Source organism: Mastigoproctus giganteus, chromosome 1, assembly GCF_048544385.1.
Source record: "Mastigoproctus giganteus isolate SK-2022 chromosome 1, ASM4854438v1, whole genome shotgun sequence".
Lineage (NCBI taxonomy): Eukaryota > Metazoa > Arthropoda > Arachnida > Uropygi > Thelyphonidae > Mastigoproctus > Mastigoproctus giganteus.
This window is the reverse complement of record NC_143575.1, coordinates 78,923,690-78,951,240: the sequence shown is the minus strand read 5'-3', so window position 1 is coordinate 78,951,240 and position 27,551 is coordinate 78,923,690. Positions and strand designations below refer to the sequence as shown.

At 35.9% G+C, this 27,551-nt stretch overlaps 1 protein-coding gene across 1 annotated transcript in view; it reads left to right on the top strand.

Annotated features, from left to right (window-relative positions):
* LOC150090913 (PDZ domain-containing protein 8-like) overlaps window positions 1-27,551 on the top strand; it is a 218,063-nt gene that overhangs the window by 59,486 nt on the left and 131,026 nt on the right. The window contains exons 6-8 of the mRNA XM_090377161.1: window positions 14,803-15,004; window positions 16,606-16,814; window positions 16,923-17,060. Of these exons, the coding sequence (XP_090233287.1) occupies window positions 14,803-15,004; window positions 16,606-16,814; window positions 16,923-17,060 (549 nt within the window). The remainder of the gene's footprint in view (window positions 1-14,802; window positions 15,005-16,605; window positions 16,815-16,922; window positions 17,061-27,551) is intronic.

The window sequence follows — 27,551 nt, the reverse complement described above, 5'->3', positions numbered from 1 at the left end:
CATGTCATTAAAACTGCCCGCAATGGTGCTGCCGGGCCAGATGGGATTTATTATGTCATGCTACAACATCTTGATGACAAAGCTTTGCGCTGCCTCCTGGTCTTTTACAATCGCATATTTTTAGAAAATGTTTTTCCAGCTTCTTGGCATCACTGTACAGTTTTGGCATTCCTGAAACCTGGAAAAGATCCATCCAACCCGAATAGCTATAGACCCATATCTCTCTCAAGCTGCCTCAGCAAAATTCTTGAGAAAATTATCCACAGAAGACTCGTCTGGATCATAGAGTCGGAACAGCTAATGAGCCATAGTCAATATGGCTTTCGTCAAAACAGGTCATGCCTAGATCTTATGGTCAAGGCTGAATTTGCCGTCCGTAATGCTTCTGTCAAACGTGAACATCTAGTAATGGTTTCAATAGACATAGAGAAGGCTTTTGATACCACTTGGCGGTATGGTATACTTAGTGATCTTTACCTTCTAGGACTACGAGGCAACCTCCCTATATTTATTGAGAACTTCTTACATACTAGATCATTTCAAGTTCGATACCAACATGCCCTTTCCACAACTTTCATCCAGGAAGAAGGTGTTCCACAGGGATCAGTACTGAGTGCCACTCTTTTTGCTCTGAGAATAGATTCTATCACTAAGCAGCTTCCAAATACAGTTGAGACTTACCTTTATGCAGATGACCTTTCCATCTCCTGTCATTCTCAAAACATGAGGTCTGTTGAAAGACAGCTTCAGATATCACTTAATAAAATTCAACAATGGGCAAGCCTCAACGGCTATCGGCTCTCGCAGCAGAAAACAGTTGCCATCCACTTCTGTAGACAACGCAAACTCCATCCAGATCCTGAACTTCAAATTTCTAACATCGTTGTCCCAGTCACCAGCAACATCAGATTTCTTGGATTAATCCTTGACAACAAGTTAAATTTCCTAGACCATATTAAAAATGTACGGACGTCATGTCTAAAAAAGTTAAACATACTCAGAGCTTTATCTGCCCAAACATGGGGTGCAGATCGTACCTCGCTTCTTCGTTTATACAGGGCATTAATCAGATCCCGTCTCGATTATGGTGCTCCTGTCTATGATTCTGCCAGAAAGAGTGTATTACGCTGGCTTGATCCAATTCAGCACAGTGCTTTGAGAATTGCAATTGGTGCATTCAGAACGTCGCCAGCACATAGTCTCTACATTGATGCTCACGAGCCCCCACTAGCTTTACGCAGGAAAACACTGTTACTCAAATATGCTGTAAAGATACAAAGTTGTGCCTCTCATCCCGTTCAGTCATACCTTTTCAACCCACCATTTGAAATCTTATACAGAAACAAACCTAGCATAGTAAAGCCAGCTGGTCTTCGCCTTCTTGAATTGGAGCAAGTTTGGAATATTTCCGTCCATTCCGTACAACAAGTAGCCACATGTACTCAGCCACCATGGACTCCTCCTCCTCTTCCAACCTGTGACACTTACCTCTGTCAATGGAGAAAGAATACTTTGCAAGCATCAAATGTCAAACAAATTCATGCAGTTCACACTCAAAGATATACTGACTTCTCCCCAATCTATACAGATGGCTCTAAATCTAATTCAAATGTTGGAGCAGCTGCAGTGTTTCCGAATACAACTGTATCAGTTTCCCTTCCATCAGAATTTAGTATATTTTCTGCTGAATTATATGCAATCAAACTAGCTTTAGAAAATCTCTGTTCAGACAGTTCCTTCAAATCAGTTATTTACACTGATTCCCTTAGCTCAATCATGTCGTTATGTAATTCCTCAGATGAAGTCCACCCTATTCTTAATGAAATCAGAAGCTTATTACTGAAAATTAAAAAACGCAACCAACTGGTCACTTTTTGCTGGATTCCATCCCATTCTGGTATTTTAGGCAATGAACTGGCCGATAAAGCTGCAAAAAATCCAACTACTTTTGATTTAACCAATATCCCTGTTCCAGCATCAGATTATGCACTAACAGTTCATGCTGCTTGCATATCACAATGGACAGCACTCTGGCACTCTCAGACTAATAATAAACTCTTTCAGTTTAAACATGATCCAAAAATCTGGCACTCCAGTATCCGTACATCGAGACAAGAAGAAGTAGTCCTTTCAAGGGCAAGAATAGGACATACCCATCTGACCCACCTTCATTTACTCACAGGAGATGATCCACCACAATGTACACATTGTTCTAATAATTTGACAGTAAAACATATTCTTATTGGCTGCCCCTATTATAAACAAGCCAGAACTTCATCCTTGATCTCACTGGTTAATCTCCATAAACCAATAACTCTTGAAAATCTCATTGGTGATAAGGCAAATATTTCTGAATTTTTTGACTTTCTCAGGCAAACTGGGCTTTTCAATTATTTCTGATTTCAGATTTTCTTTTGATTTAGGGAAAACTCATGTTTTAATATAATAAGTGAATAGGCACATTATAGCCTTAGCAGCTTAAGTGCCATTAAGCCTCCAGAACAACAACAACAATATGTAGTACTTTTACATTTGACAATGTTAAACTTCATGTGCCACCTCTCAGCCCATCTGTTCAACCTTTCCAGATCCTGTTGCAGCAGCATAGTGTCAGTAGTGTCCTTAACAACCCTGCCAACCTTTGTATCATCTGCAAACTTGGACATTAAACTTGATATACCATCATCAATATCATTCATAAACACCGAAAACAACAACGGACCCAACACTGAACCCTGAGGAACTCCACTAATAACATTAGTCCACGTTAAGCAGTGTCCATTGATTACCACTCTCTGTCTTCTGCCACTCAACCATCCCCTTATCCATAGCAGCAATTTGTCTCCAATGCCACACTGCTCCAATTTGTGCAGCAGTCTTCCATGTGCAACAGTATCAAAAGCTTTTCTAAGATCCAAATATATAATATCAAAGTTATTCCCTGCATCCAATTCTTTTGTGACTACATCATAGTATCCAATCAAATTGGTCAGGCAAGACCTGCCCTTAACAAAACCATGCTGCTTCTGAGCTATAACTGAATTCTTGTCTAGATGATCCTGCAGTGCTTCTTTAACCAGTGCCTCCATTAATTTACCTGGAACAGAAGTTAAACTAACAGGTCTATAATTACTTGTGTCAGCCTTTGATCCTCCTTTGTGAATTGGGGTTACATTTGCACATCTCCAGTCTATGGGTACCTCCCCTGAGTCCAAAGAAGCTCTCATAATTATGGCTAGGGGTTTGCTTACTTCCTTTGCTGTCTCCTTTAATATAACTGGATAGATCCCATCCACCCCAGGTGCCTTTTTTATGTTTATCCTCAACAATCTCTCCTCCACTTTCCTCTCAGTTATTACAAAATCATCTAGCTCACTGCCAATGTTTACTTTACCTACGTCATTCTCCTTCCTGAATAACTCCTCATGCGTGAATGTAGATGCAAAATACTCGTTTAGATTGTTAGCCACCTGAGCAGGATCTTCAACTGTTGAACCATCAATATCCAGTGGACCAATCTGATTCATCCCTTTCCTTCTTGAGTTTAAATAGGTAAAGAACTCTTTTCTGTTTTTCTTTGCATCCTTTGCCAAGGATTTTTCGTAGTCTGCCTTTGCCTGCCTAATCTCCTTTGTGACTTGGTTACAGACCAACTTATATCTATCACAGGCTTCCATGTCACCCATTAATTTGTATGTATTCCATGCATTTTTCTTCTCTGCCACATGTCTCATTAGTTCATCTGACAACCATTTAGGCCTAAACCTTGAACAATATTTCTTAGTTGGTATGTAAAGCTGGTAGCTTCCAAGATTAGTTCCTTGAATGCTTCCCATTTTGAGTTTGCTGTTGGTAACATCATCAGTTGGTCCCACTGTATAGAATTTAAATACTGTCTCAGACCATCATAGTCGCCTTTACGAAAACAAAAACCCTTCCCTTTACCTCTGATGGTAAAGGGAATGGTTTTTGTGAGAATATTAATTTGATATCTGTATTTTTAAAAATCTGTTGAAGTCTTCTAACGTATTGTTGATGATATGGGAGCACGATAAGGGGTTTATGTATCTTTTTCTTGTTCATGTGGTTAATAATTTTGTTTGGGTTATTAGTGTTATTATGAACTTTGCTGATGGTTTCTTTTATTAGTTGTGAGGGGTATTTTCTGTCGATGAATTTTTTGGTGAGGTATTGCAATTCTATAGATAGGTCTGTTTGTGTGTGGCTATATTTTACAGCATTGTATATCTGGTTGTATAGAACTGCTTTTTTGATGTATAGAGGTTGGTGTGTTGTGAGTGGTATTATAAGAATTTACCTGTATGTGTGTTTTTTCTGTATATTTTGGTGCCTAAAGATGTGCTTATTTTTTATACAGTAAGGTTTAGAAAATTAATTTTATTATCAGTTTCTACTTTGAGGGTAAATTTGAGTCTTTCATGTGTTGTGTTAAAGGTGTTCAGTAAAGTATCGACGGTGGTTCTGTTGCCTATTAAGAGGACATCATCTGCATATCTCATGTATAGTTTAATTTCTGGGGGAAAGGGTGGTTGGAGAATTTTGCTTCGATAGATACGAGGTAGATCTCGGATAAAGAGGCAGAGATACTGAGGCCCATGGGAAGGCCGAAAATTTGTTCGTAGATGTTATTTTGGAATTTAAATTTTTTGCCGTCAAGTAACAGTGATGTGAGTTCTAAAATGTCATTAATGTTTAAGTCGGTACGTTTTGTCAATGTGTCGTCTTTAATTAATAGTTCTTTAAGGGCCAGTAATATGGATTCGATGTGCACGTTTGTGTATAGGGAGACAACGTCGAAGGACGCGAGAATATCGTTTTCAGATATGGTTGTGGAAGTTATACGTTCGTGCGCTTGTTTAGTATTGTAGACCCTGAACCGAGAAAATCTCATTAAAGGTGAAATAATTTTGATGAGGAATATGGATAGGTTAGCATAGGCAGACTGTTTATAGGAAACGATGGGCCTTAAAGGATAATCTTGTTTATGGAGTTTGACTATTCCAAAAATGTGTGGGAGAATGTTACTGCATATGCCTATTTGCTGGAGGGTATGTAAATTAATTTGTTTGTTGGCTCTGAGTCTTCTTAGAATCCCATCAAGTTTATTTTTAAGCTTGTTAATGTTAAATGTGTTGCAAGCTCTGTATTTTGTTGAATCTGATAAGATGTGTAACATTTTCTTTATATATGTGTTTTTGTCCATGATTGCGATGGTATCCCCTTTGTCTGCCTTTTGTATTATAATGTTGGGGGTTTTCATAAAGTCTCTTATGTGGGTTAATTGTTGTTGGGGAATGTTAGGTTTACTAGTTAATTGGGAGTTAAAAACAGCATTAGTTTCATGTATGATTCAATATTTATCTGGGTGGTTATCAAGTTTGGTTTGTATTTCTATCATGGCATCTTTAACTGGGTAGTGGTTGCTGTAAATGGCAAAATTGAATCCGTATTCTAGACTGGCAAGTTCGTTAGGGGAAATGTTTGTGTAGAGATGTTAAAAACTGAGTTTGTGGGGGGTTTTTTGTGTCTCCTGGTGAGTGTATCCCATTTCTTGGAGTGCTTTTGGGTAATCTGATTTAAAGTTGCTTGAATTCGTGTGTTGTTCTGTTGTACGTAATTGTACCAAGTCGTGGGGGTTAGTTCTCTTTTAAGTTTGAATTTAAGGGTATGTATTTGATCTAAAAGGAGATATTTTTCTCTGTGATTAAAGTGATACTACCACTTTAATAGCTTCAAAACTAATTCAGCAAGTACAGAACTAACACAACACGTCCAATCTCAAAATCACAACCCACTCATCGATTCAGCCATCACAGTAGCTAAATTAAATTCCAGCTACAAAATCCTTGAAAACGAAGCCCTCGTCATCGAATGGTTTAAGCGCCATACATCACTCAACGTGTTAAACAAAAAGATTCCCGCCAATTTCTCCCCCATTTGGAATTTAGCACGTATTAAGTTTCCACGTGCACTGAAATGCATTTCGGGAACCCAACCCATATATAACACAAGCGCGCTCTCTTTCTCCCCCCCCCCACTATAGCTAATTGAGGACGAATTCCGAAAGTCGCTCGTGCACGGCTATTAGCTTCTATTTTTCTTCATTTAATTTAATTTAATTTAATTAGGCAACCATAGAATGGAAGGTGCACTTTCCTTTCTTAGGAAAATTTTTATAGCCCATAACTTAGTTTTAAACCCATAATCCCTGTAAGTTATTAGAATTCTATAACCACTATGTATGTGGTAAAACTCTCCACCAGCTAAGCAGATTACTATGAGGTGAGTGCTGAAAATTAAGCTAAGCTATACATATGATCTAGTTATTATATTTGTATAAATATACAGATTGTCCAGCATAATTTTAACTCTTTAATGTGTACAAGACTACATGAAAGAAATGAGAATGATGTAACAATGCACTTATAATAGTACAGATTTTTCCATCTAGTGGTGGCACAATATACTTTTACAGTAGGTTACCTCATTGTATGCTAAACTATATTGCATTAGCTGCATATGTGAAGCTCCTTGGCAAAGGTGTACAGCATACTCTGATTTTTTTTTTTTTTTGAAATGCGTATTTCAAAAAATTGATGTTTGAATCAAATTTTGTTCAAAGGTTGGTAACACGGTGTTAGAAAGATAACACGATACAAAGTCTTTAGAGAAAATGCTTTTTAAACAAACAGCCCCCTCTCCCAAAAAAAAAATAAAGGCAAACAAATGTCCATATAAGATGGAAATTCTTGATGGCCATCAATAAGCAAAAGAGAAACATGCATCTCATTCTTCATTTCATCAGTTGGTTAAAAAAAGTAAATCTTTCATTTGGAAGCTGCCAACACACTTCATTGGAAGATCATAAAAATGACTTGTGTCATAATTTTCAACATGCTCAAAATAACTCATATTTTAAAAAGCTATAAGAGATGTTAATAGCTATATAATATAAAATATTTAAGGGCAAAGGCCTCATGCTGCAAGGTAGAATGACTAACATGTTAGTCATTGACTAACATTCTACCTCGTCGCATGAGGCCTTTGCCCTTAAATATTTTATAGTCTGTATCACTGCACACCATCAGGTATCTCTCATATTGGGAAGTTATACTTCATAACTGGGTTGTCACTATTGCAACACCAGGGTACCTGCCCACCCACCGAAGAGAAGTCAACAAGCTTTGAAACGGTGCTGTCTGGGTGGTGGTATCTGCTGAGAATAAATAACAGTAGTCTTCTCTACTGGTGAAGTATTATTTATTCGAGGTAGTACAATACCATGGCAACTCGTGAAGGCATTCACAATATGAGATATAACCAAAACGATACCAATTTAATTAATTATTTAATTTAACTACTTTGGTAGATGGCTATGTTAGCTTTTGCACTAACCTACATGTTAGCTATATAATGCAAGGAAGCCACAGGCTTTTGCTGCATTGACAAAAAACAAAACAAAAAAACAGTAGAATAGAAAATACATTGTTTCCTCCCCCATATAGGTAACTATCCAATTAATATTTTGAATCTATTGTGTCAGCCTCAAAATCTTGCGATGGCAACCTTCCAGCAACCAGTGACTTGCAGACTAAAAGAAAACTTCTACAATCTAATATAAACCTATTTCCCTGTAATTTTAATTTATGCTGAAGAGTTCTAGAATTCTTGATAACAGTGAAAATTCCCCCCTCTTTCATTTTACTAACCCTTCTAGAGCCTTATAAACCTCAACCAGGTCACCTCTGAGGTGCCTGGTTGCCAAGCTCTGTAGCCCACATAATCTGAATCTTCCTCATACAGTTGTCATTTTTCCAGTCTCACCATTCAAGTTGCCCATCTATCTTACAATTGCCTTATACAATGGGACTATGACCTCTATATCTCTGCAGGATAATGTTCCATATATCATCGATAGGACACAATGGGCTTTCCTGGCTGCCCTTTTACACTACTTAGAAAACTTAATATTATAATTTCCAGATCTTTCTTCTTCTACTATTTTTAATTCATTCCCATCAAGTGTCTCATTTATTTTGAAGTTGCTATTCCCCAGGTGTAAGACCTTGCATTTTTCTGCATTAAAACATAACTGCCACTTTTCTGATCATTCTTGCAGCCTGTTCAAGTCATCCTGAAGGGGCACTGCTTGGTACTGATCATTAACTAATCTACCAATATTTACCTCTTCTTCAAATTTTGACATCAAGCCTTCTATCCCATCATCATTGTCATTTATCTTCTTCTTCAAGAGGAGTGTTTCCATTTACAATGGGTTTCCTCAGCCTACAAGTTATTTCTTGTTAGGAATTTTTTCCCGCCATAAAGTGCGGTTCAAGGTGTCTTGGTCGGTTAAGCCCCAGGCTGTCATGCACTCCCGTACTCCATCCATCCATGTCCTCCTAGGTCTTCCTCTTCTCCTTCTTCCAGGAGGTATCCATTCCAGGATAGCCTTTGGATATCTGTTTTCTTGCATCCATTTCACATGTCCGTACCATGTTAGACGCTTTTCTCTGGTGGTGTCAATAATAGTCTTTTTCCCTTACATTTTTTCCCTTATGTCTTCATTCCGTTTTCTTTCTCTTCTAGAAGTTCCTGCTGAGCGTCTCCAAAAGTCCATTTCTGTGGAGAGCAATTTGTTTTCTGCTCGCCTATTCAATGTCCAGGTTTCCGCTCCATACAATAGAAGACTTTGTACAATCGTTTGAAATATACGTTTCTTTGTTTTATGTAGGATATTTTTGCTCCACAGAACAGAGTTTAACATGCCGATAGCCTTTCTGCCATCTGTAATTCTCTTATTTGTCATTTATGAAAATCAGAAACAACAGTAGTCCAAGAACCGATTTTTGAGGGACCCCACTTCCAACTTTACACCAATCTGAAGAATATCCATTAATCACAACCTTCTGCCTGAAGCCACCCAGCAAAACTTAGGCTGTGTGTTATTCAGAATGCCATATCTATCTAAATGTCCCTGGATTGCACTCTTATTTATTGCCTCTAAGGTCAGACTAACTGAAGTCAGACTAACCTGTCTGTAATTACCAACTTTGCTCTTAGAACCATCTGTATGTATTGTGTATGTTGGCACTTATCCGGTCCAAACGAATCTCTCCCAAGTCCAAAGATGCCCTCGAAATTACTGGATATATGCCTTCAACTCTAGGAGCCTTACTTGCCTTTATGCTTGAAAGTTTTTCTAATAAACAATCATTTCAAAATCAATTATTTCATATTACTAAGCCTCACTTGTACAGATCTGCTCAGCATGAAGTGTCTTTCTTCAGTAGAGATGGATGTAAAGATGTTCAGTTCATCTGCAACATTAGCTGGGTTTTTTAAGTCTTTCCCTTACTCAGTACACAATGGTGCAATCTGATTCACTTTCTTCTTCGTTGTATTCACATACATGAAAAATTCCTTCTACCCATTCTTTGCTTTCTTAGCCAGTGCTTTCTCATGTTTAGCCTTAGCCTCTCTAACCTTATCTGTGTTACTATTACAAATCAACTTGTAGCTGTCGTAGGCATCAGCACTCTTCATCGCTCTGTAACTACCCATTCTATCTTTTCTGCTCTATTTGACCATCCAGTTCTGCATTCATCCATTTTGACATCCTTCTCCTTCAATATTTTCTTAATTTTACATATTTGTTCATGGCTTTTGTGATTTTTGCTTTAATGGTATTCAAGTGAATTTGCCCTCACTCTGTAATCCATTCGATTAATAGATTCCACATAGCACCTTAAACTGTCAAAGTCCCATCATCTGAAATTAAAACCTGTGCCTTTACATTTAACTACTGCAGCATCTCTTTTCATCTTTCAGCTGATGACTTCGTGATCTACCTGCCAGTGGTTCTGTATTTTAAGTCCCGTGATGTCATCTATTTCGTGAGTAATGATGTCAAGAATATTCTCACCCATATTTTCTCTGATATGCTGGTATAAATAATACTCATCCAGTGTATTTAGAAAAACTTTCCCCTAAGGTGAATTTCCATCCCACTTATTCCAATCATTCTGGAACAGATTGAAGTCACCCATAATAAAATATTTGTTCTTGCTTGAAAATTCCATCTGCATGTAAAGATTATGGTCATGCTCTTCACAATCTTCTGGTCTGTAGATTACTCCCATTCTCATTATACGTTTGCTTCCAACTAACTCACACCACACAGATTCTATGCTGGCAGATATAACTTCAGGCTCAGCAATGCTCTTTTTGTACTTAGGCTGCTTTTGATAAGAAGCATGACACCACCATCCCCTCTATCTTTCCTAAATACATTATACATATCATAGTGGAACTTGTCATCCCCCAGTTTTTGAGTGCACCACATTTCTGTTAGCCCTACTGTGTCAGCATTAGTTGTTCTAACCAGGAGTTAAATTTCGGTCATTTTATTGACAACACTCCTGACATTATTGTAGACACAATTAAGACTAAGTATTCTTTTATAGTTAACTACATTTATACACCCTTTAAAGTTATTTAGGCTTGTGTCCCTGTCTTTCTTATCCCACTCATTTGATGATAAAAGATTATGAAACCTGGGTTTGGGTATATTCCAGAAATAAAACAGCAACCGTTCTAGTGAAAATCTTGGTAGGTGTTACATCCTAAGAAAACGAGTCAGGCAAATTTGATGGAGAAGAGGAAAACATAATGAGAATTTGGCAAAATAATAATTAGTTTGGGTTCTTCTCGACAATTTCCCTGCCGACAAAGAATTCTGTTGTACAGTTTCTAACCAAGAACCAGTTTCCTAAGGATATCCCCCTCCCACAATTCCAAGTCATCTTTTGCTAATCTGACCATGTGACTTGCCCGTCTTTGGACACTTTCAAGAAGCCCAATGCCTTTTTTTGAGATGAGATCACCATACTTAGGCCAGTATTCCAATTTTGGTTTTGCAATTGCTTTAAGTTATTTTATTTTGGGGTTGTTGTTTCCCAGGTGTAAGACTTAGCATTTTGCTGTATTAAAATATAGCTGCTGCTTTTCTGACTATTCTTTAAGAGTGTTCAAATCATCCTGAAGTGCTGCTTCACAGTGATCATTAAAAGTTCTCCCAATATTTATGTCATATGCAAAGTTTCACCTTGCACACTTTATCCCTTTATTGTTGTCATTTATGAAAATCAGAAACAACATTGGTTCTAGGACCATTCCTTGGGTTACCCAACTTCTGACATAGCACCAATCAGAAGAATAACCATTAATCACAACCATCTTCCCTGTAGCCGCCCTGCGATCCACCTTAGAATTTTTCCATTACTCTCAGTATATTCCAGTAACTTCTCATAAGGGACTGAGACAAATTCCTTACTAAAATCCAAATAAACCAAATCAAAATTGGTCCCTACATCCAGTTCATCAGTAACTGTGCCAGAATAGCTTACCAGTTAGTTAAACTTGATTTTTCCTTAATATTCTGAAGGACTCACAACAGTGTTATGAGTCCTTAAGAATGCTATTTCTGTCTAAATGTCCCTGGATTGCACTCTTAATCATTGTCTCCAAGATTTTCCTTATCAGTGAAGTCAGACTAACCAGTCTTTAGTCACTGGTTAGTCTGACTGAATTTACCCATAGAATTGTGTATTGGCAATACGTTGGCACTACTCCAGTCCAAAGGAATCTCTTCCAAGTCTAATGATATCCTCATTAGCATTAGTAGAGGCATTTGATGCAAGAAAGCAAGCTTATGCAGCATCAGCCAAAAAAAAAAATAAATAAATAAATAAAAAATAACCACTTCACCCCTCATTATTAACCTTCATTCATTATTAACCTCAATGATTCAGTACACTCTCTGGCTGTCTCCCTCATGAATTACTGAGTATGTATGCCATCAACTCCAGGAGCTTTACTTGCCTTTCAAGTTTTTCTAATGAACAGTCATCTGCAATTTTGAAATCACTAATTTCATACATCTTAGCCTCATTCACGGAGCCTCTTATCGACATGGAGGATCTTTCATCGGTGAAGTCTGATACGATTACCAATTCAATTCAGCTGGGTTGTCTAAGCCTTTTCCACACCCAATACACAAGTGTCCAGTCGTATTTGTTTTCTTATTTGTATCCACATAAATGAAAAACTCCTTGTCTGGAGTTTTTGTGTGTCCACTCCTTGTGTGGTATGAACCACACAAGCCCTCCCCCCCCCCAACAATGACAAGATTCAGATACCTGTGGGGGAGTCTATTTATTTAAAGCCTTAAATATGCCAATCAAGTCTCCTCACAAGTGCTGCAAGTAGCAGAATTAGTCTTGCGTTAAGAGTATTTCTTTGTATTTTTGGCTAATCTGGTTGCCCTTCTCTGCACCTGTTTCAAGAGACCCACATCTTAAATGAGTACTTCCAGATGTTTATGCAGTACTCAAGGTGCAGCCTAACCATTGCCTTATAGCAGTTGTTCCGAAACTGTGCTCTGCGGATCTCAGGGGATCCATGAACAGTTCCAAGGGGATCCATGGGTACATTTCTGTAATGGTTACTTTGAATTTTACAATTTTTTTTGATTAGAGGAATGTTTTGTTAAAAGTAATCATGAAACTTCTTTAATTGATATGTTTTTTTTGCATGACAGTTAGAATATCTAGTTAAGAAACCCCCTAGTAACCCGTACCTACAAAGCGAGCAACAGTCAGTTTAATTAAGGCGAAATCATGCAATGCATTGTTATGTATGCTACTGAGATATATTCATAGCTGTCTTATTACAAAGTATGTTGTATGTGGACACAGAAATAAAAATATGCATGTTAAATTAGCTAACTTGGATTGTTGCACCTGCTGCAGATTTTAGTAATCTCTAGCTGTGACTTCCACCACCATGGACACCGGTTCAGCTTAGTTCATATAGTGTTAACATGATTACAAAGGAGGTGAGCTAATTATTTTTATTAGCTACAGTAGTGTCAGTGAAATAACATGCAGTAACATTATCATGGGTCAGAGGCTAAAAAGAGGTTGTTTAAGTAAACAATCAAGTACTACCAGTAAGTCCAGGTGTAACCGACATTGTAAATGAATCTCAATGTTTTACTTCACCATCCGGTGTTGGCAATACTAGAACTACAGAAAATTTTGAGCATAAGCTTGAGGCATTAACAAACTGTCATTGCCTTATGGTGAAAAGTTCAAAAATCTTTTAATGAAAACACTACCGAGGCCTCCTACAGGATAAGTTACTGTATTTGCTTGCAGGAGAAGCCCATATACAATTGCAGAAACCCTAATTAAGTTATGTGTGGCAATGGCATCTTTTGTGCTTGGTGAACAGTCAAAAAGAAACTTGAAACAGTTCAGTTATCTAATAATTCTGTAAAACATCGCATTCAAGGTCCGTCGACAGATACAGAAAAACAATTGATGTCGCGACTTAAATTGAGCTTTGCTTATTTTGTTGTAACTTGACGAATGAACAGATGTGCCAGGGCTAGCAGTATTACTTGTATTTGTATGTTACTTGTTCCAGAACAAAATTGAGGAAGATTTACTGCTCTGTGAATCTCTTGAAAGTTGCACGACTGGAAAAGAAATGTTCAATGTCATAAATAGTTACATGATAGAACATGAAATCATTTGGGAAAAATTTGTTGATGTGTGCACTGATGGGGCCAGAGCAATGAGAGGAAAAATGGCTGCGGTGGTGTTGCATATCCAAGAGTTGGTACTGTCTTGTTTGAGTAGTTATTGTGTGCTCCATCAACAAGCACTTGTCACCAAAACAATAGAAAGAGACCTAAAACTTTGTCGGATGATGCTGAAAGATAATGAACCACATTAAATCTAAGCCACTTAAAAGCAGAATGTTTAAGCTCCTTTGCGAAGATATGTATGAAACAACACTGTTGCTTCATACAAAAATAAGGTGGCTTTCTAGGGGGAAAGTTCTGAACAAAGTTCAAAAAATTTTTGAACTTTGCTCAGAAATTTATTCTATTTTTATTGATCACCCATTTTATCTTTCTCACTGTTTGGTAAATACATCTTGGCTGCAGAAATTGGCGTACTTAGCAGATGTTTTTACAAAAATTAATGAGCTAAATCTTTCATGTCAAGGAAAGAATTTTTAATAATTTGCATTTCCATAATTTGCAGTTCTAAGAAACAACACCATTCTTCACACTGGTAGCCAATGAAGTACAATTGAATGTATACTCAAATAGTGACAGTTTATTATTCACTTAATTTTTATCAGTCTGAAAAATGTAGATTGTAAACATAATAAATCAGTTCTGAAATATAAATTTTTAATTTTGAATACCTATCACCTGGACTCACTATCTTTAAGTGAATGAGGATATGCAGATCCGTATACAGGTACTAATTTTTCAAATGTAACTCAAATCAACAAAATCTACATTGTGTACATATATAGATATTTGTACAGTGTTAGATAATAATAGTATCATAACAGTGAATTTTTCATGAAATTTATTATAATCTTTAAAGAACACAAAAGTACTTTACCATATAGAATTATGTTATAATTATTTGACTTTCTGTTTATCATAATATATTGTCTACTGAAATATCTGTTTATCAGAGACATTTCAGTAGACAATATATCTTATTGAATGCTTTTCTCCTTTCTAGTTCAGCTGTGAAAAAGAATTCCATCAGATACCAAATTTCAATAATTTGAGAATTCATTTAGTCTAATAATGCATATGTGTTATTAAAATAATTTTAATATGGAATGGAATTTTTGAAATTTGTATTATTTTAGAATTTATTGTTCAACTAAAAGTAATTATTTTAGCCCAGCAATACAGAAGATAGCAAGACACTTAATGATATGGAAGAGTATGTACATATCAGTATCAAAGAATTAAGCTCTACCAAAAGTAGTGGGTCTTCCTTGCCAAATCCTGAATCCCCACAGAGACAACCCTGCGGTCCTTTGCTTGCATCAAATGAACTGGAAGTAAGAAGTTCTCCTAAAAGAAGAATATCTATTGGAGGTAAGTAAATAGGAGAGGAACTGTCCACAAGGTCATTCAGTTCTAATAATTTTAAAATAAAGTAAGTTTCATTAAGTTTTAAACCCAGCTTAGTGATTTGCTGCATAAAATCAGTAATCATCTATAGGTTAGCAGTGTAGTGAGACTATCAGAAACAACTGCATTATGCCTAAGTTCTATTGCACTTCAGTGGTGTGCAAATTAGATGTGTTTGAAACTTTTTTTTTTTTTTATTTGGAATTGTTAATATTCTATAATTTTTCGGAATGCTGGTTTTATTACCATGTTCTAAAGATTGCAAGTGGACATAAAATCATTGATTTTGCTTATTTTAAATGCTATAAACTAAGGATATTGAATTTAAAGAAATAATAAATAAAGTAAGGTAACCCTCGTATAACACATTAGTTCGGTTCCTACAAAACCTCGTGTAATGTGAACCCGTGTTAAATGGGACTAAGAACCAGTACAAAGGGGGGGGGAGGGATTACGTTCTTAAAGCTAACAAAAATACATCTTTTATATATATATAACTATCAGAAACTTAATTTTTATAGTAGTAATAACTAAACAAGTGTCTTACCTTACAAACTGTGATACTTATACTTAAATGAACGTACATTATATGTCAGGTAATGTACGTTCATTTAATTTTCTTCTTCATCGCTGCTAAGTATTATCTCTTCTGCAGCAATTAGATTTCATGTACCTTCTGCTCTCTTTAAAAGTCGTGAACTGCATGCTTCGACATCACAACTTTTTAATGGTCTCAGACAAGTACAGAACCTAACCCAGGGATCTCCCAAAATAGAGTGGACCCCAGCTTTAAAGATATAAAGAACAAATTTAACTTTATTGCCTTACCAATTAACAAAGTTAAATGATACATGAAAATCAGAAGAATAATTTTCAGTTAGCAAAATAAAAATAAATTTATGTTTACGTAAATAGCTCAATTAATAGGTACTGTAATATTTACCTACTAACTAATTGGTATTTCTATTCACTGATTTTTTTTTTTTTTTTTTTTTGGTTGTGAAATTTAAAACAGTAAAAGTGATAAGCAATTAATCACAAAAAACACGGCACGCACAAGTTGTAACAAACACATTACGCACAAGCGAGATACGGAGTAATGAGTTTCTGAAAATTTGTTTTTTATATGATTGGATATTTCATGGAAGGGGAAACACATTTCACCATAATAACGTGAAAACCCACAAAATTCCAGCTATCGATACTATAGCAAATTCAAGAAGATCGAGTTTATAATTGATTACACTAACAGAAAAGACCAGTAAACTGTTTTTATTGTTTTATGGTAATGACCTCCAGAAATATGCTTTAGAAAAATATCATGAAGGCGATAACGACTACTGAGTCAACAGCGGGGATTCACAAAAAGAATGGAAATGTTGAAAAATTACATCCAACATAATAGCAGGGTTTTCCCGGCACAAAAGCTCAAAAGTATTGTGTTATGCAAGGTTTCCCGCAATTCTCTAACCGTGTTATATAAGTACCATGTTATGTGGGGGTTGCCTGTATATATAAAAAAATTAAAAATGGACAGTGTACTGTGATTTGTTTTCTAAATTTAGGAATTATTCAAGACAATAATATAGCAATGGATCAACAGGAGCCTGAACAGCTTGAAAACAGAGGAGGTATTGAATCTAAAACTGAATTACCAAAACTTACATGTATAGACCATAGTTCTTCAGTACATTTTGAAGATAGTGGAGAAAGTGAAATATCTCCAAAAGATACAATAGAGCTGAAAAAGACTTCTCTTGTTAAAGCTTCCCAGGTTAGACCTATTTTATTAATAAATTATATTCGACAATAAAATATTAAACACCCATCATCAAATACCAAAATATTAATATACCCTCCCTCCTCAATTTTTATCTTATAGGATCCGTTATGGCAGGAAAAGTTTTCATTTGAATTAAATAGCAGTCATCAATTTGTAAATGTTGGTGTCTGGTGTAAAATATCCCAAGACCAAAGTCCAGAAAAACTAAGCAAAGGAAGGGATTTTCTTTTAGGACATGTAAGTTAGTGTTTTGTTAATCTTTATAGACAATATATAGCTGTAATTACAAGATTTACCTGTTCAAGAAGATTTAAATTGTCGTTTATATAAATGACTGCTGAATACGGTCGATCTGCCAACCCGCACTGGACCAGCGTGGCAGATTATGGTCCATTTCCCTCAGCATGAATTGTTGAGGAGGCTTCCACCCTGCAGTGGGTTGATAATGGCTGCACTTTACTTTTTTTTTTTATATAAATTCATAAACATGTGAATTCATGAACACAGTTCGTAATGACATTTTGCAAATTAATGGATGTGCCATAATTGTTTTTGTCTGTGCAGCGAAACAGAGTGTATCCATTTGTTGTGTTATTATGCATTGCCGTACATAGTGTAATCATGCTCCAATCTATATTACTTGGTATGATATCAGTATGCCATAACATATGTAATACAGAATTTAAGCTTGTTATTGTATCAGAATAACATAATATGTAATAGAGGATTCAAGCTTATGGTATCAGAATAACATAATTTGTAATAGAGAATTCGAGCATGTTATGGTCTCAGTGTACAAATTGCACCTTGTTATAAACAGCCACAAGTAGAGGTACAGTTTTATGTACACTAGTGAAGAAGTCCCGTAAAGCTAACTCTTAAGTGGTAAGATAAGTAGCAAACCAAATGGATGTGTGTAGAAGAAGCTGTATTGTTAATATGAGCATTTCACTTGCCAAAAACCTTGTGTTAATGATTTAATGATGTGTATGTAGGCTGTTAAATTATTAAAGGAGAAAAAGAGGATTAGTAGTAACAAAAAGGCTGGATTTGAACTTGTGGCCCTAAGATATAATGTGTATGAGGCCCTGAGACCCTTCTCCCCCTCTCCCACCAAATAATAAATTAAATGGGCTGTAAATAAACAGGCTTCGATAGGCATGTAGTATATATTATAAGAAGGCAAGTTTCATTTGTGCACATTCTTGATTAACTTATATTAAATAAATAACAAAATTAAATAATATAATTTAAAATCATAATCTGTATATCACAAAGATTATTCTTTGGTTTTTTGTAAAAAGAAAAATAGATAGCAGATAAAAATCAGTAAACAGTAGAACAATCTTGTTCTACCCACTTTAATATTTGCCCTCTTCTAATAATTTGTTCAATCCTCCTTTAAATTTATTACAAACTATTCACCTCCATAACACCAGATGGAAGTTTGTTCCAACAGTCATTTACTCATTAACGGTATTCTCAGGACAGCCACCATGGTGAGATCAAATCTTTCTTACATTTCGAGGGTACAGCTCTAATATGGTGTTTGCAGGCCGGCTGCTACTAGAGAGGCCACCAGACTGAACCTATTGGTAACTCTCTACAAGACTTCTGAATCAGCTAGTGTATAATCTTGCAGCCTTTACTCTGGCAGATAGTGACTGGAGGAAGTCCGAGTAGTGTGTATGCGGAGCGTTGTCGGGGCCACGTTATGTCAAGGAGCTGTGTATATTTTTACTGTGTGTGCCATATCCAAAAATTTCATTACTTCATACAGCATGTCCTCGTCACATTTTCTTTCTTCTGAATATCCATGTCAAACTAATAAAACAAATTTATCTGCAAAAAGATGTAAACCTCCCAAACACTTTCTCGTTCATTTTACAAATTGTCAGTTCTAATCTCATTCATGTCCATTTCCACTTAATCTGCCAAAACCCATGTACTTTTTCTGACAGAATCCCAGTTATTGGTTGATTCAACCACTGCTCTCAGTCATCCGAATTATTTGATATATGATTCCTTTTGCTTCAAAGGTGTTACTTGTGCATGTGTCCATTCTGATATTCCCTGTCTGACTTAATTTGCCATCTCCTCTTTTCCATCTTCTCTGGCTTAAAATCTCTCTACCACAGTCTGTTAAATTCATCTGTTGCCTCTATTGTTCTCTCAACTCCACTGATCACTTGGAACTCTTCCACTTCCTCTCTTTGAAACTTGATTTTTTCCAGTACAACTTTCCTAACAGTGAGGTAATTTTCTTTGGTAATTTTAATGTTCACAACTCTAGCAGGTTGAGATGCTGAGACTTTTGCAATTGCCAATGACCTCACACAGATTGTTCATTTACCTACCAGAATACCAGACAGTCCTAACAACACAGCTAACATGCTTGATCTTTTTCTCACAAACAACCCACCACTCACCTCTATAGTATACTGTAGAGGTGAGTGGTGCTCTAGGTAACTTGGATTACAACTTGGTGATGGTCTCGTTTCCATTGGAGCCTTTCTCTTGTGGCCATTCTCAACCTTGTGTTGTTTGGCATTACAAGAATGCAAAATGAGATGACCTGTGAGATTTCTTATTTTCCATGGTTGGATTACTTTTTCAGATCTTCTGATGTCAACGTTTGCTCAGATTGTTATCAGTGAAATTTATCCCTACAAATTCTTCTAGGGATAAAATCTTTTATTCCACACTTCACCTTAAAATTTCATCCTTTATCTAAATCTTGGTTTTCCACTAAATGTGCCAAGGCTATTTAAGAGAAGAATTTTGCATTGTCTTAATTGGCTTTTATCCAAATTCCAGGTTCATTTTCTGCCTGCATCAAAGCTTGCAATAATTGCAAAGCAGTTATTAATCAGTCCGAACTAGATTTCAAGCAACTAATGTAGAAAACTTGCTTCTTATCCATATGGTAGTCAAGCATTCTGGTCTCTTGCCTAAGCTATTCTGCAACTTTTACCCATCTCTATTCTCACCTCTGTCAGAACCAAATGGTTGTATTGCCACTTCATTCGAAGATAAAGCTGACTTTCTAGCATTCTATTTTTCTTCCAACTCGTGTATTGATGATATTGGTAAACTACCTCTCACCATTCCCAGTACACTCCATTCAGTGCCGCCTCTGCTTTTCCATCAAAAGCATGTCAGAAAAATTTTGAACAATCTTGTTTCTAAGAAAGCACCAGGTCCTGATGGTTTTTCTTACCTGTGCCCCTGAACTTACTCCTGCTATGTGTCACCTGTTTTCACTTTCTTTTTCAAAAGATGTATTCCCTTCTGCTTGGAAATTTCCTCATATCCAGCCAGTTTACGAAAAGGGCAAGAAATCCCTCACATCCAATTATCATCCCATTTCACTTATTTCTACTCTTTCTAAAGTAATGGAAAAGTCAACTAACTTCCAAATTTTAAACTATCTAGAAATCTTCCATCTAATCAATGATCATCAGTATGGATTCCGTCACTGTCAATCCATTGGTGATATTCCGACTTTTGTTACCCACCTGTGAACAAATTCAATGGAAAAGTTTGGGGAAACTCACTTTGACATTTCAAAGGCTTTTGATCATGTTTGGATAAAGGTCTTCTAAATAAGTTTCCATCTTATGGTTTGCCAACCGTTTTTTGTAACTGTTTATCCAGTTTTCTCTCTGTCTTCTAACTTCTCCACTAATGCTGATGTTCTCTAAGGTTCAGTTCTTTCTCCCACTCTTGTATATTAATGACCTTCTTCCATTAACTGGAAATCCTAACCATAGTTTTGCTGATGATAGCACATTGCATTCCGCCTTCCAGTTTGAGAAACATTGCCCTACTCAAATAGCTTCAACTTCTCGAATGTCTGCTACCAATTCCTTAAATGCCGATCCCCAGTGGGGCAAAGATAAATTAGTTGATATCAATCCTTCTAAAACTCAGCCCCGTCTTTATATCTCGCAAAAAGAATTCTACTCCTATGCTTATCTTTGATGACATTCTGATTTCCAGACAGGATCGTATATCTCTATTGTGGATTACTCTGACCTCTAATCTCTCTTAGCATAAGCACATCACAATTCTTTCCCTCTGCATCTTAAAAAACTGGATTTCTCTTTCACTCTCAGTGTTACTTTTCTTCCAAGCAGCTGTTCATTCTGTACGAATCTCAAATCTGCCCTACCATGAAATATTATTCCCACATCTGGGGCAGTGCCTCTAAAACATCACTCAGGCTTCTAGATTCCATTCAAAAGAGGGAAGTTAGGCTAATTACAGTCGGACTTGGTTATAATGAGCACGGAAATAAAGAGATCACTGCTGTAATGAGCAAAAAGCCATAATGATTTTAATTTACCCGTATTCCCATGCAATCTCTCACTGTTATAACGAGTATACTGCACGGATATATCGAACAAATTTTGGCAACTATGCAAACATTCTTAATTGCTTGGGTAGTCGAAAACCCCAATTCTTGGAAATAACCATAAATTTATGGTTACAGTAAATACAATAACCAAAAATAACCATAAATTTATTTCGGGACTTCTATGAATTTCGGGAATTCTAAGAACTTTGTGTGCAGATCACTTTATCATTTTAAAGTAAAATCATTTAGAAATGAACCCTTCCTTTGGAAACATGTCTATTAACAAAAGAGAGTGTCTCTAGATTTGTGAAAAAGTCGAAATTATTTGTGAATTAGAACATGGTGCAAAAAATGTTGAAGTGTGTAAAAAGTTTTCTTTGTCTGTTAAGTGTATCGACATAGTGGAAGAATAAAGATGCTTACATATTGCCACTGGAAAAGAACATAACTGGGGGGGGGGATTAGAAAGTGCGAGGTTACAAATGTTGATGAAGCATTGATTCACCAATACAAAGAAGTGCTGGATTTTCAATAGACGATCCGATCTTGAAGGCTCAATGGGAAAATTTGCTAAACAATTTGGGCATGATGATTTTGTGTGTAACAACAGTTGGCTGGATCAATTTAAAAACTGACATAACATCGCTTATACAAAAATTAGTGGAGAATCTCGATCTGTAGATCCAATAATGGTAAATGAATGGATTGTCCATGTGTGGGCAGAAATCAGAAGAGATTTCAATGATGAATACATTAAAACAGTTGTGCTACTGCAACAGGATCTAGAAAATTTGGGCAAATGGGCTGAGAAGTGGCAACTGAAGTTTAACATTGACAAATGCAAAGTACTGCATATAGGTAGAAGTAACCCCAGAGGAACGTACCAACTGTGTGGTACTACACTTAGAGTGGTAGAAAATGAAAAAGAGCTGGGAGTGATTGTGCAGTCAGATATGAAGTTTTCTGAGCATTGGAGACAGGCTACCAGAACAGGTCATGGGGTATTGTCAATGATGTACAGAAATTTTGCTAGCAGGGAAAAGGAGATGATTATCCCTTTATATAAGGTAATGGTCAGGCCTGCATACAGGTCTGGAGGCCTCATTTTATGATGTAGCATTGCTTGAGTGTGTACAGAGAATGGCAACGAGATTGGTGAGGGGGGCGAAGGGGTCCTCTTACCAAGAAAGGCTTAATTTCTGCAAATTGCAGTGGCTGGAAACTAGGCACCAGTCAGGTGATCTGATTGAGGTGTATTAAGGCCTTGAATGGGTTTAGCATGCTGAATTCTGATGGGATTCTTCCACTTGCTCAGATTACAAACTGGGGGTTGGGCATAAATTCAAATTGAGAAAAGACAGTTGTAGAATAGATGTGCAGAAATTTTCCTTTAGCCAGCAGGTGGTTAATTGCTGGAACAAATTTCCATCTGTCATTTTGGAAGTTGTTAGCTTAAATAAATTTAAGAAGGAACTGGACAAACGTTTAGGTGGCATGGATGTGTGAAATTGTTTTTTTTTTTTTTTAAGTTGATGCTACATAAGCTCATGCCTCTATTACTACTACTACTACAACAACACTGACGAAACAGGACTCTCTTTATAATTTGACACCTGACAATACATTTAAATTCAAATGGGAAAAATGTGTTGGTGGAAAAAATCAAAGGCTCGTATGTGTAAATATGACAGGAACTGATAAAAAAAATTGTTTGTTATCAGAAAATCATTAAAACTTCGGTGTTTCAAAAACGCAAGGAAACTTCCTGTGGATTACACTGCAAACAAGAAAGCTTGGCTGACTTTGGATATTTTTCCTGAATATGTTAATGATTGGAATAAGGAGCTATTTAAAAAGAAAAAAAAAAATTTTATTTTTAGTTTATAACTGTCCTGCATATCCCGAGATTCAAAATTTGTCCAACATTAAGCTCTGGTGTTTCTGCCTCCCAATGCGACATCAATTTTACAACCAATGGACATAATTGTAATCAAGAGTTTGAAAGGATTTTATAAAAGATTCCTAGTTCTACATCTGATCAGTCGAAGAGAAAAGAAACTTAGTCTATATTGATATTGGATGCTATAAATTTATTGAATGATGCATGGAACAACATTACTTGGACAACCATATCGAATTGCTTCAAGAAATTGAAATTAAATTCAAATTAAATTTCAGTTGAAGATGATGGAAATGAAGAAAACAAATTACCATTATCTGATTAGTTGCCATGTAACACGGTTAGGTTATAATAATAATGCCATGTAGGTTTTAATAATAACATCAATTAATTTGTACGAGTCGTTGAAAACTTGTTAACTAGTGGTCCTCCTACAGGGACTGACATCGTAGATGCTATGCTCAACAAAGACGATAACGACAATGATGATATGATAACAAGTGAAAGTGAATCAAAATCAGTGCCGACAATCTCACAAGCTCGAGGTGCAATGGACACATTAATCAATTTTTTTGAAGGAACTGAGGCAAGTAATGAGACTTTTAATGCGTTGAGTGTTTTAAGGATAAACTTAAGAAATATCAAAGTGAAATCTTTAAAACAAACATCAATTTTAAGATTCATAAATAAAGACTAATTGAAATCATCTTTATTATTAAAGAATGTGTTTTTTTTTTTTTTTTTTTTTTTTTACAGAGAAATAAATGGTGTTTAGTATTAAGTGTATGGTTTTAAAATTACGTACAAATAAATTGGGTTTAATCTTAAGTGTATTGTAGTTTATACAAGCATATTAATACAAATAATATGTAGGTATGTACTTATATTATTTTTTTCTCTCCAATATTTCTTTTGTTTTTTGAATCTTTTCATCAAGCTATTGAGAATTAAAAAAAAAAATAGGAGGTAGATTTAACTCATCACTGATATAAAGTGTTCATTGTTTGGAGATGGGGGAACCCCAGGGGTTCCCCCATCTCCACCATCACTGATATAGCGAGTGGCAGTTATAATGAGGAAATTTTGTCGGTCCCTTGATACTCATTATAACCAAGTTCGACTGTAATGACTCGTCTCTCCACTCTGTCTCGACATTCTGGTTCTGCTGAATACCTTTTCTATAGGCCCCTGTTCTGAATTGTCTTCTGTAATTCCCCCCCCCCCCCTCTCTCTCTCTCTCTCTCTCTCTCTCTTCCAAAGTTGTCCAAACATGTGCCACAACCAGTCAATGTGCTTTTACTGTCCAACTTTAAACTCACTGAACCAACTTTTCTTTATCGTCATTTATTCATTAAACTTCCATTTTCTGAAACAACGTTCCTTCATACATATTTCTTGAAAATTACAATCTACAGAAGTAAAAGTCTAATGTAAACAAGTATCTTCTTTCATCTTTTAACTATTTGACTACAATTTTCTAATTTAAATATACGTTCTCTCTATATGTCATCTAAGGATATCATCAACGTTCAGTTTACTCATTCCATTTAAACCTTTAAACATTTCTACCAGATCTTGCAAGTGCCTAGTTTCCATATGCTGCAATTTATAGAATTGGTCTTTTTTTGGTAAGTATAACCTTTTGTGCCCTGACTAATCTTGTTGCTCTTCCCTACACCACTCTGCCACATCTTGTGTACTGCAAACAAATTTGGATGGCTCAAGATTTGACCTACCCATTGCCTTATACAACAGGATAATCACCTCATTTCCTGATATTATCTTGTATATCTTTGACTGAACTCCATGAGTTGCCCTAGTAGCGATTCTGCACTGCTCAGAGAACTTGACATCCAAATGGATAATAACCCCTAGGTCCTTTCATACCCCTCTACTTTAAGTGTGGTAGCATCAATAGTTATGCTGTTCTGTGTGTACTGCTACCTAGTAGTAGTAACTTGTATTTATTACTGTTTAACTTTAAGTTATACTTTTTGGACCATCTGCTTAATTTATTCAGGTCTTCTTGAAGTAAGCATACCCTGATTACTGCCATTAACCAGCTTTCCAATGTTTGTATCATCAGCAAACTTAATTGTTAAACTTGATATGCCTTCAAACAATATTATTAATAAAGATTCATTAATAACCATGCTCTGTCTCCTGCCACTCAGCCATCCCTTTGTAGAATATTGTCATTGGAAACATGATTGTTTCTATTATGAAATGGAAACACATTCACGTCTCCATTATTAATTGTTAGCAAGAATGTGTCCTCATTAAATAATGTTTATACCTGGAAGTTCATGTTTTGAAAGTCTGACATTGAGTGACTCGTGTGACCACTAGCAATGCTACAGAGAAAATAAAGTAGAGAGAAAAAATAGTTAAATATTAAGTACATACTTGGCCTCCGTAGCCAAGTGGTCAGGAGCGGTAGTGCAATAGAACACGCTCTTTGAGTAGACCGGGGTTCAAGCCCATGACTGCTGAATACGGTCGATCTGCCAACCCGCACTGGACCAGCGTGGCAGATTATGGTCCATTTCCCTCAGCATGAGTTGTTGAGGAGGCTTCCTCAACAACTGCACTTTACTTTTTTTTTTCTTTTTTTTTACTTTGTATATTTACAACATTGAATTTTCAAAAGATATTTTCTTGGAAAGATTTGTTTATGATAAATATATCAGGATAAGTTTGAAATCCCTTAGTATTTCACACCTAGTCATTACAATATATATATATATATATATATATATATATATATTCTAAATCTATTACTGCAACTTATTTGAAGAATTCTTACAGTTTAAATTGAAAAAGGTTGCTAGTCTTCATCTTCAGTGCTGTGGACTATTTCTTATAAATAATATAGAGTAATTTTACAGATGAGTTTGATCTTTATTGATGTCTAAGAGTTTTGCTTTGCAATTTAAGCAAGAATAAGGTAAAAGAGTTATTCTTTCTCATAGTAAAAATTGGCATCTAAAGGAATTGGCACATATAATATGATAACTGATGGCCTTAATATCAGAAATGTTTGAATAATTTCATTACAAAGAAAACTTGATGTTATTAGTCAGCCTGAAAGAATTCCCTTGCATTTGACGTTAATAAACTAGATGTCGCACCTCTTACATCCAATCCACCCTAGAATACAGTATTATCAACCTGTGCCCATGTCTTTGACAAGTGGGAAAAGGATTCCTACTGTCTAGAAGCAAGTTGCACGATGCATATGTAATGCATTTCTCACTATACACAAAAGTACATACAGACAGTTCCAAAACAGGTGAATGTAGCAGAAGTCTTCCCAAACATAGTTTTAGCACAACTTCTCACCAAATATAACATCTATACAGCAGAACTCCAAGCAATACAGGTGAAATATGGCTGCTGCAGCCGTTGCGCCATTAAAGCCTAACAACAACCAAGTGATTCAATTAGTTCTGAATCAAGTAAATATGGTATAACACTGTCACACACAGTCTGATTTTTACAGACTCCCTCAGTGTAATACAAACCTTGCAACATGCCACTGAGCATAATAATCCAGTCCTGACGCAAATTCATTACATACCAGATTGAATCGAACTCATTCTCTTGGATTCCAGAACATGTTGGAATCAAAGAGAATGAAGAAGCATATAACTTTTTAAAGTAACATATGTAGACTATAAATACATCAAAAACAGTGCCAAAAGACAATGACAATGGGTATGGAAAGGCCAAGTTCAAAAAACTTTTTAGGTGCATTTGTGTGTGTGTGTGTGTATATATATATATATATATATATATACAAAGTATAGAAAATCAATAAATAACTTATGTAAAGTTAACTAAACAAGAACTAATTAATGCCATCTATACATAACTAGATAGAACATTACATCAGTCTTATTATTTATTTTTTATATAGTTTAAGAACAATTAGTAAAATATATTTCATATCGGATAAGCTGGTAGTTACTTAACCCTATAAGAGCCATAACTGGTCCACGAGGTAAAACCTAGTAAAGGATAATCATTAGTCAAAGCAAAAGTAAAAAAAAAAAAAAAAAACAATTAATCAACATAATTATATATATCAAGTCAATTATAGGTAATAGGACACATCGAAAGGGACTTTATCAAGGGCTCTCATCTAACCTGTCATCAAGGGCTTTATCTCTCAATATGTCCTGTACAATTAACCCAGCTATCAGTTTCTGATATCATCTGCCTGTTTAACACAGTCAAAAGGTAATTCATGCGATAAATAGATCAGTATAGTTAAAGTTGGACAATAATTTTGTTGTTAACAGGCTGGATGACTTTAGCCCGACCGATAGCTGAGACAGCAAAAGCATATATTAAGGAAGAAGAGAAATAAATGAGAACCAAAAACCTTCAATTAATGTCATATAAGTACAAAAGGAGCATAAGCTAAAAAAGGAGAACGGATTCGAGGTTTAAGAATAGCGATAGT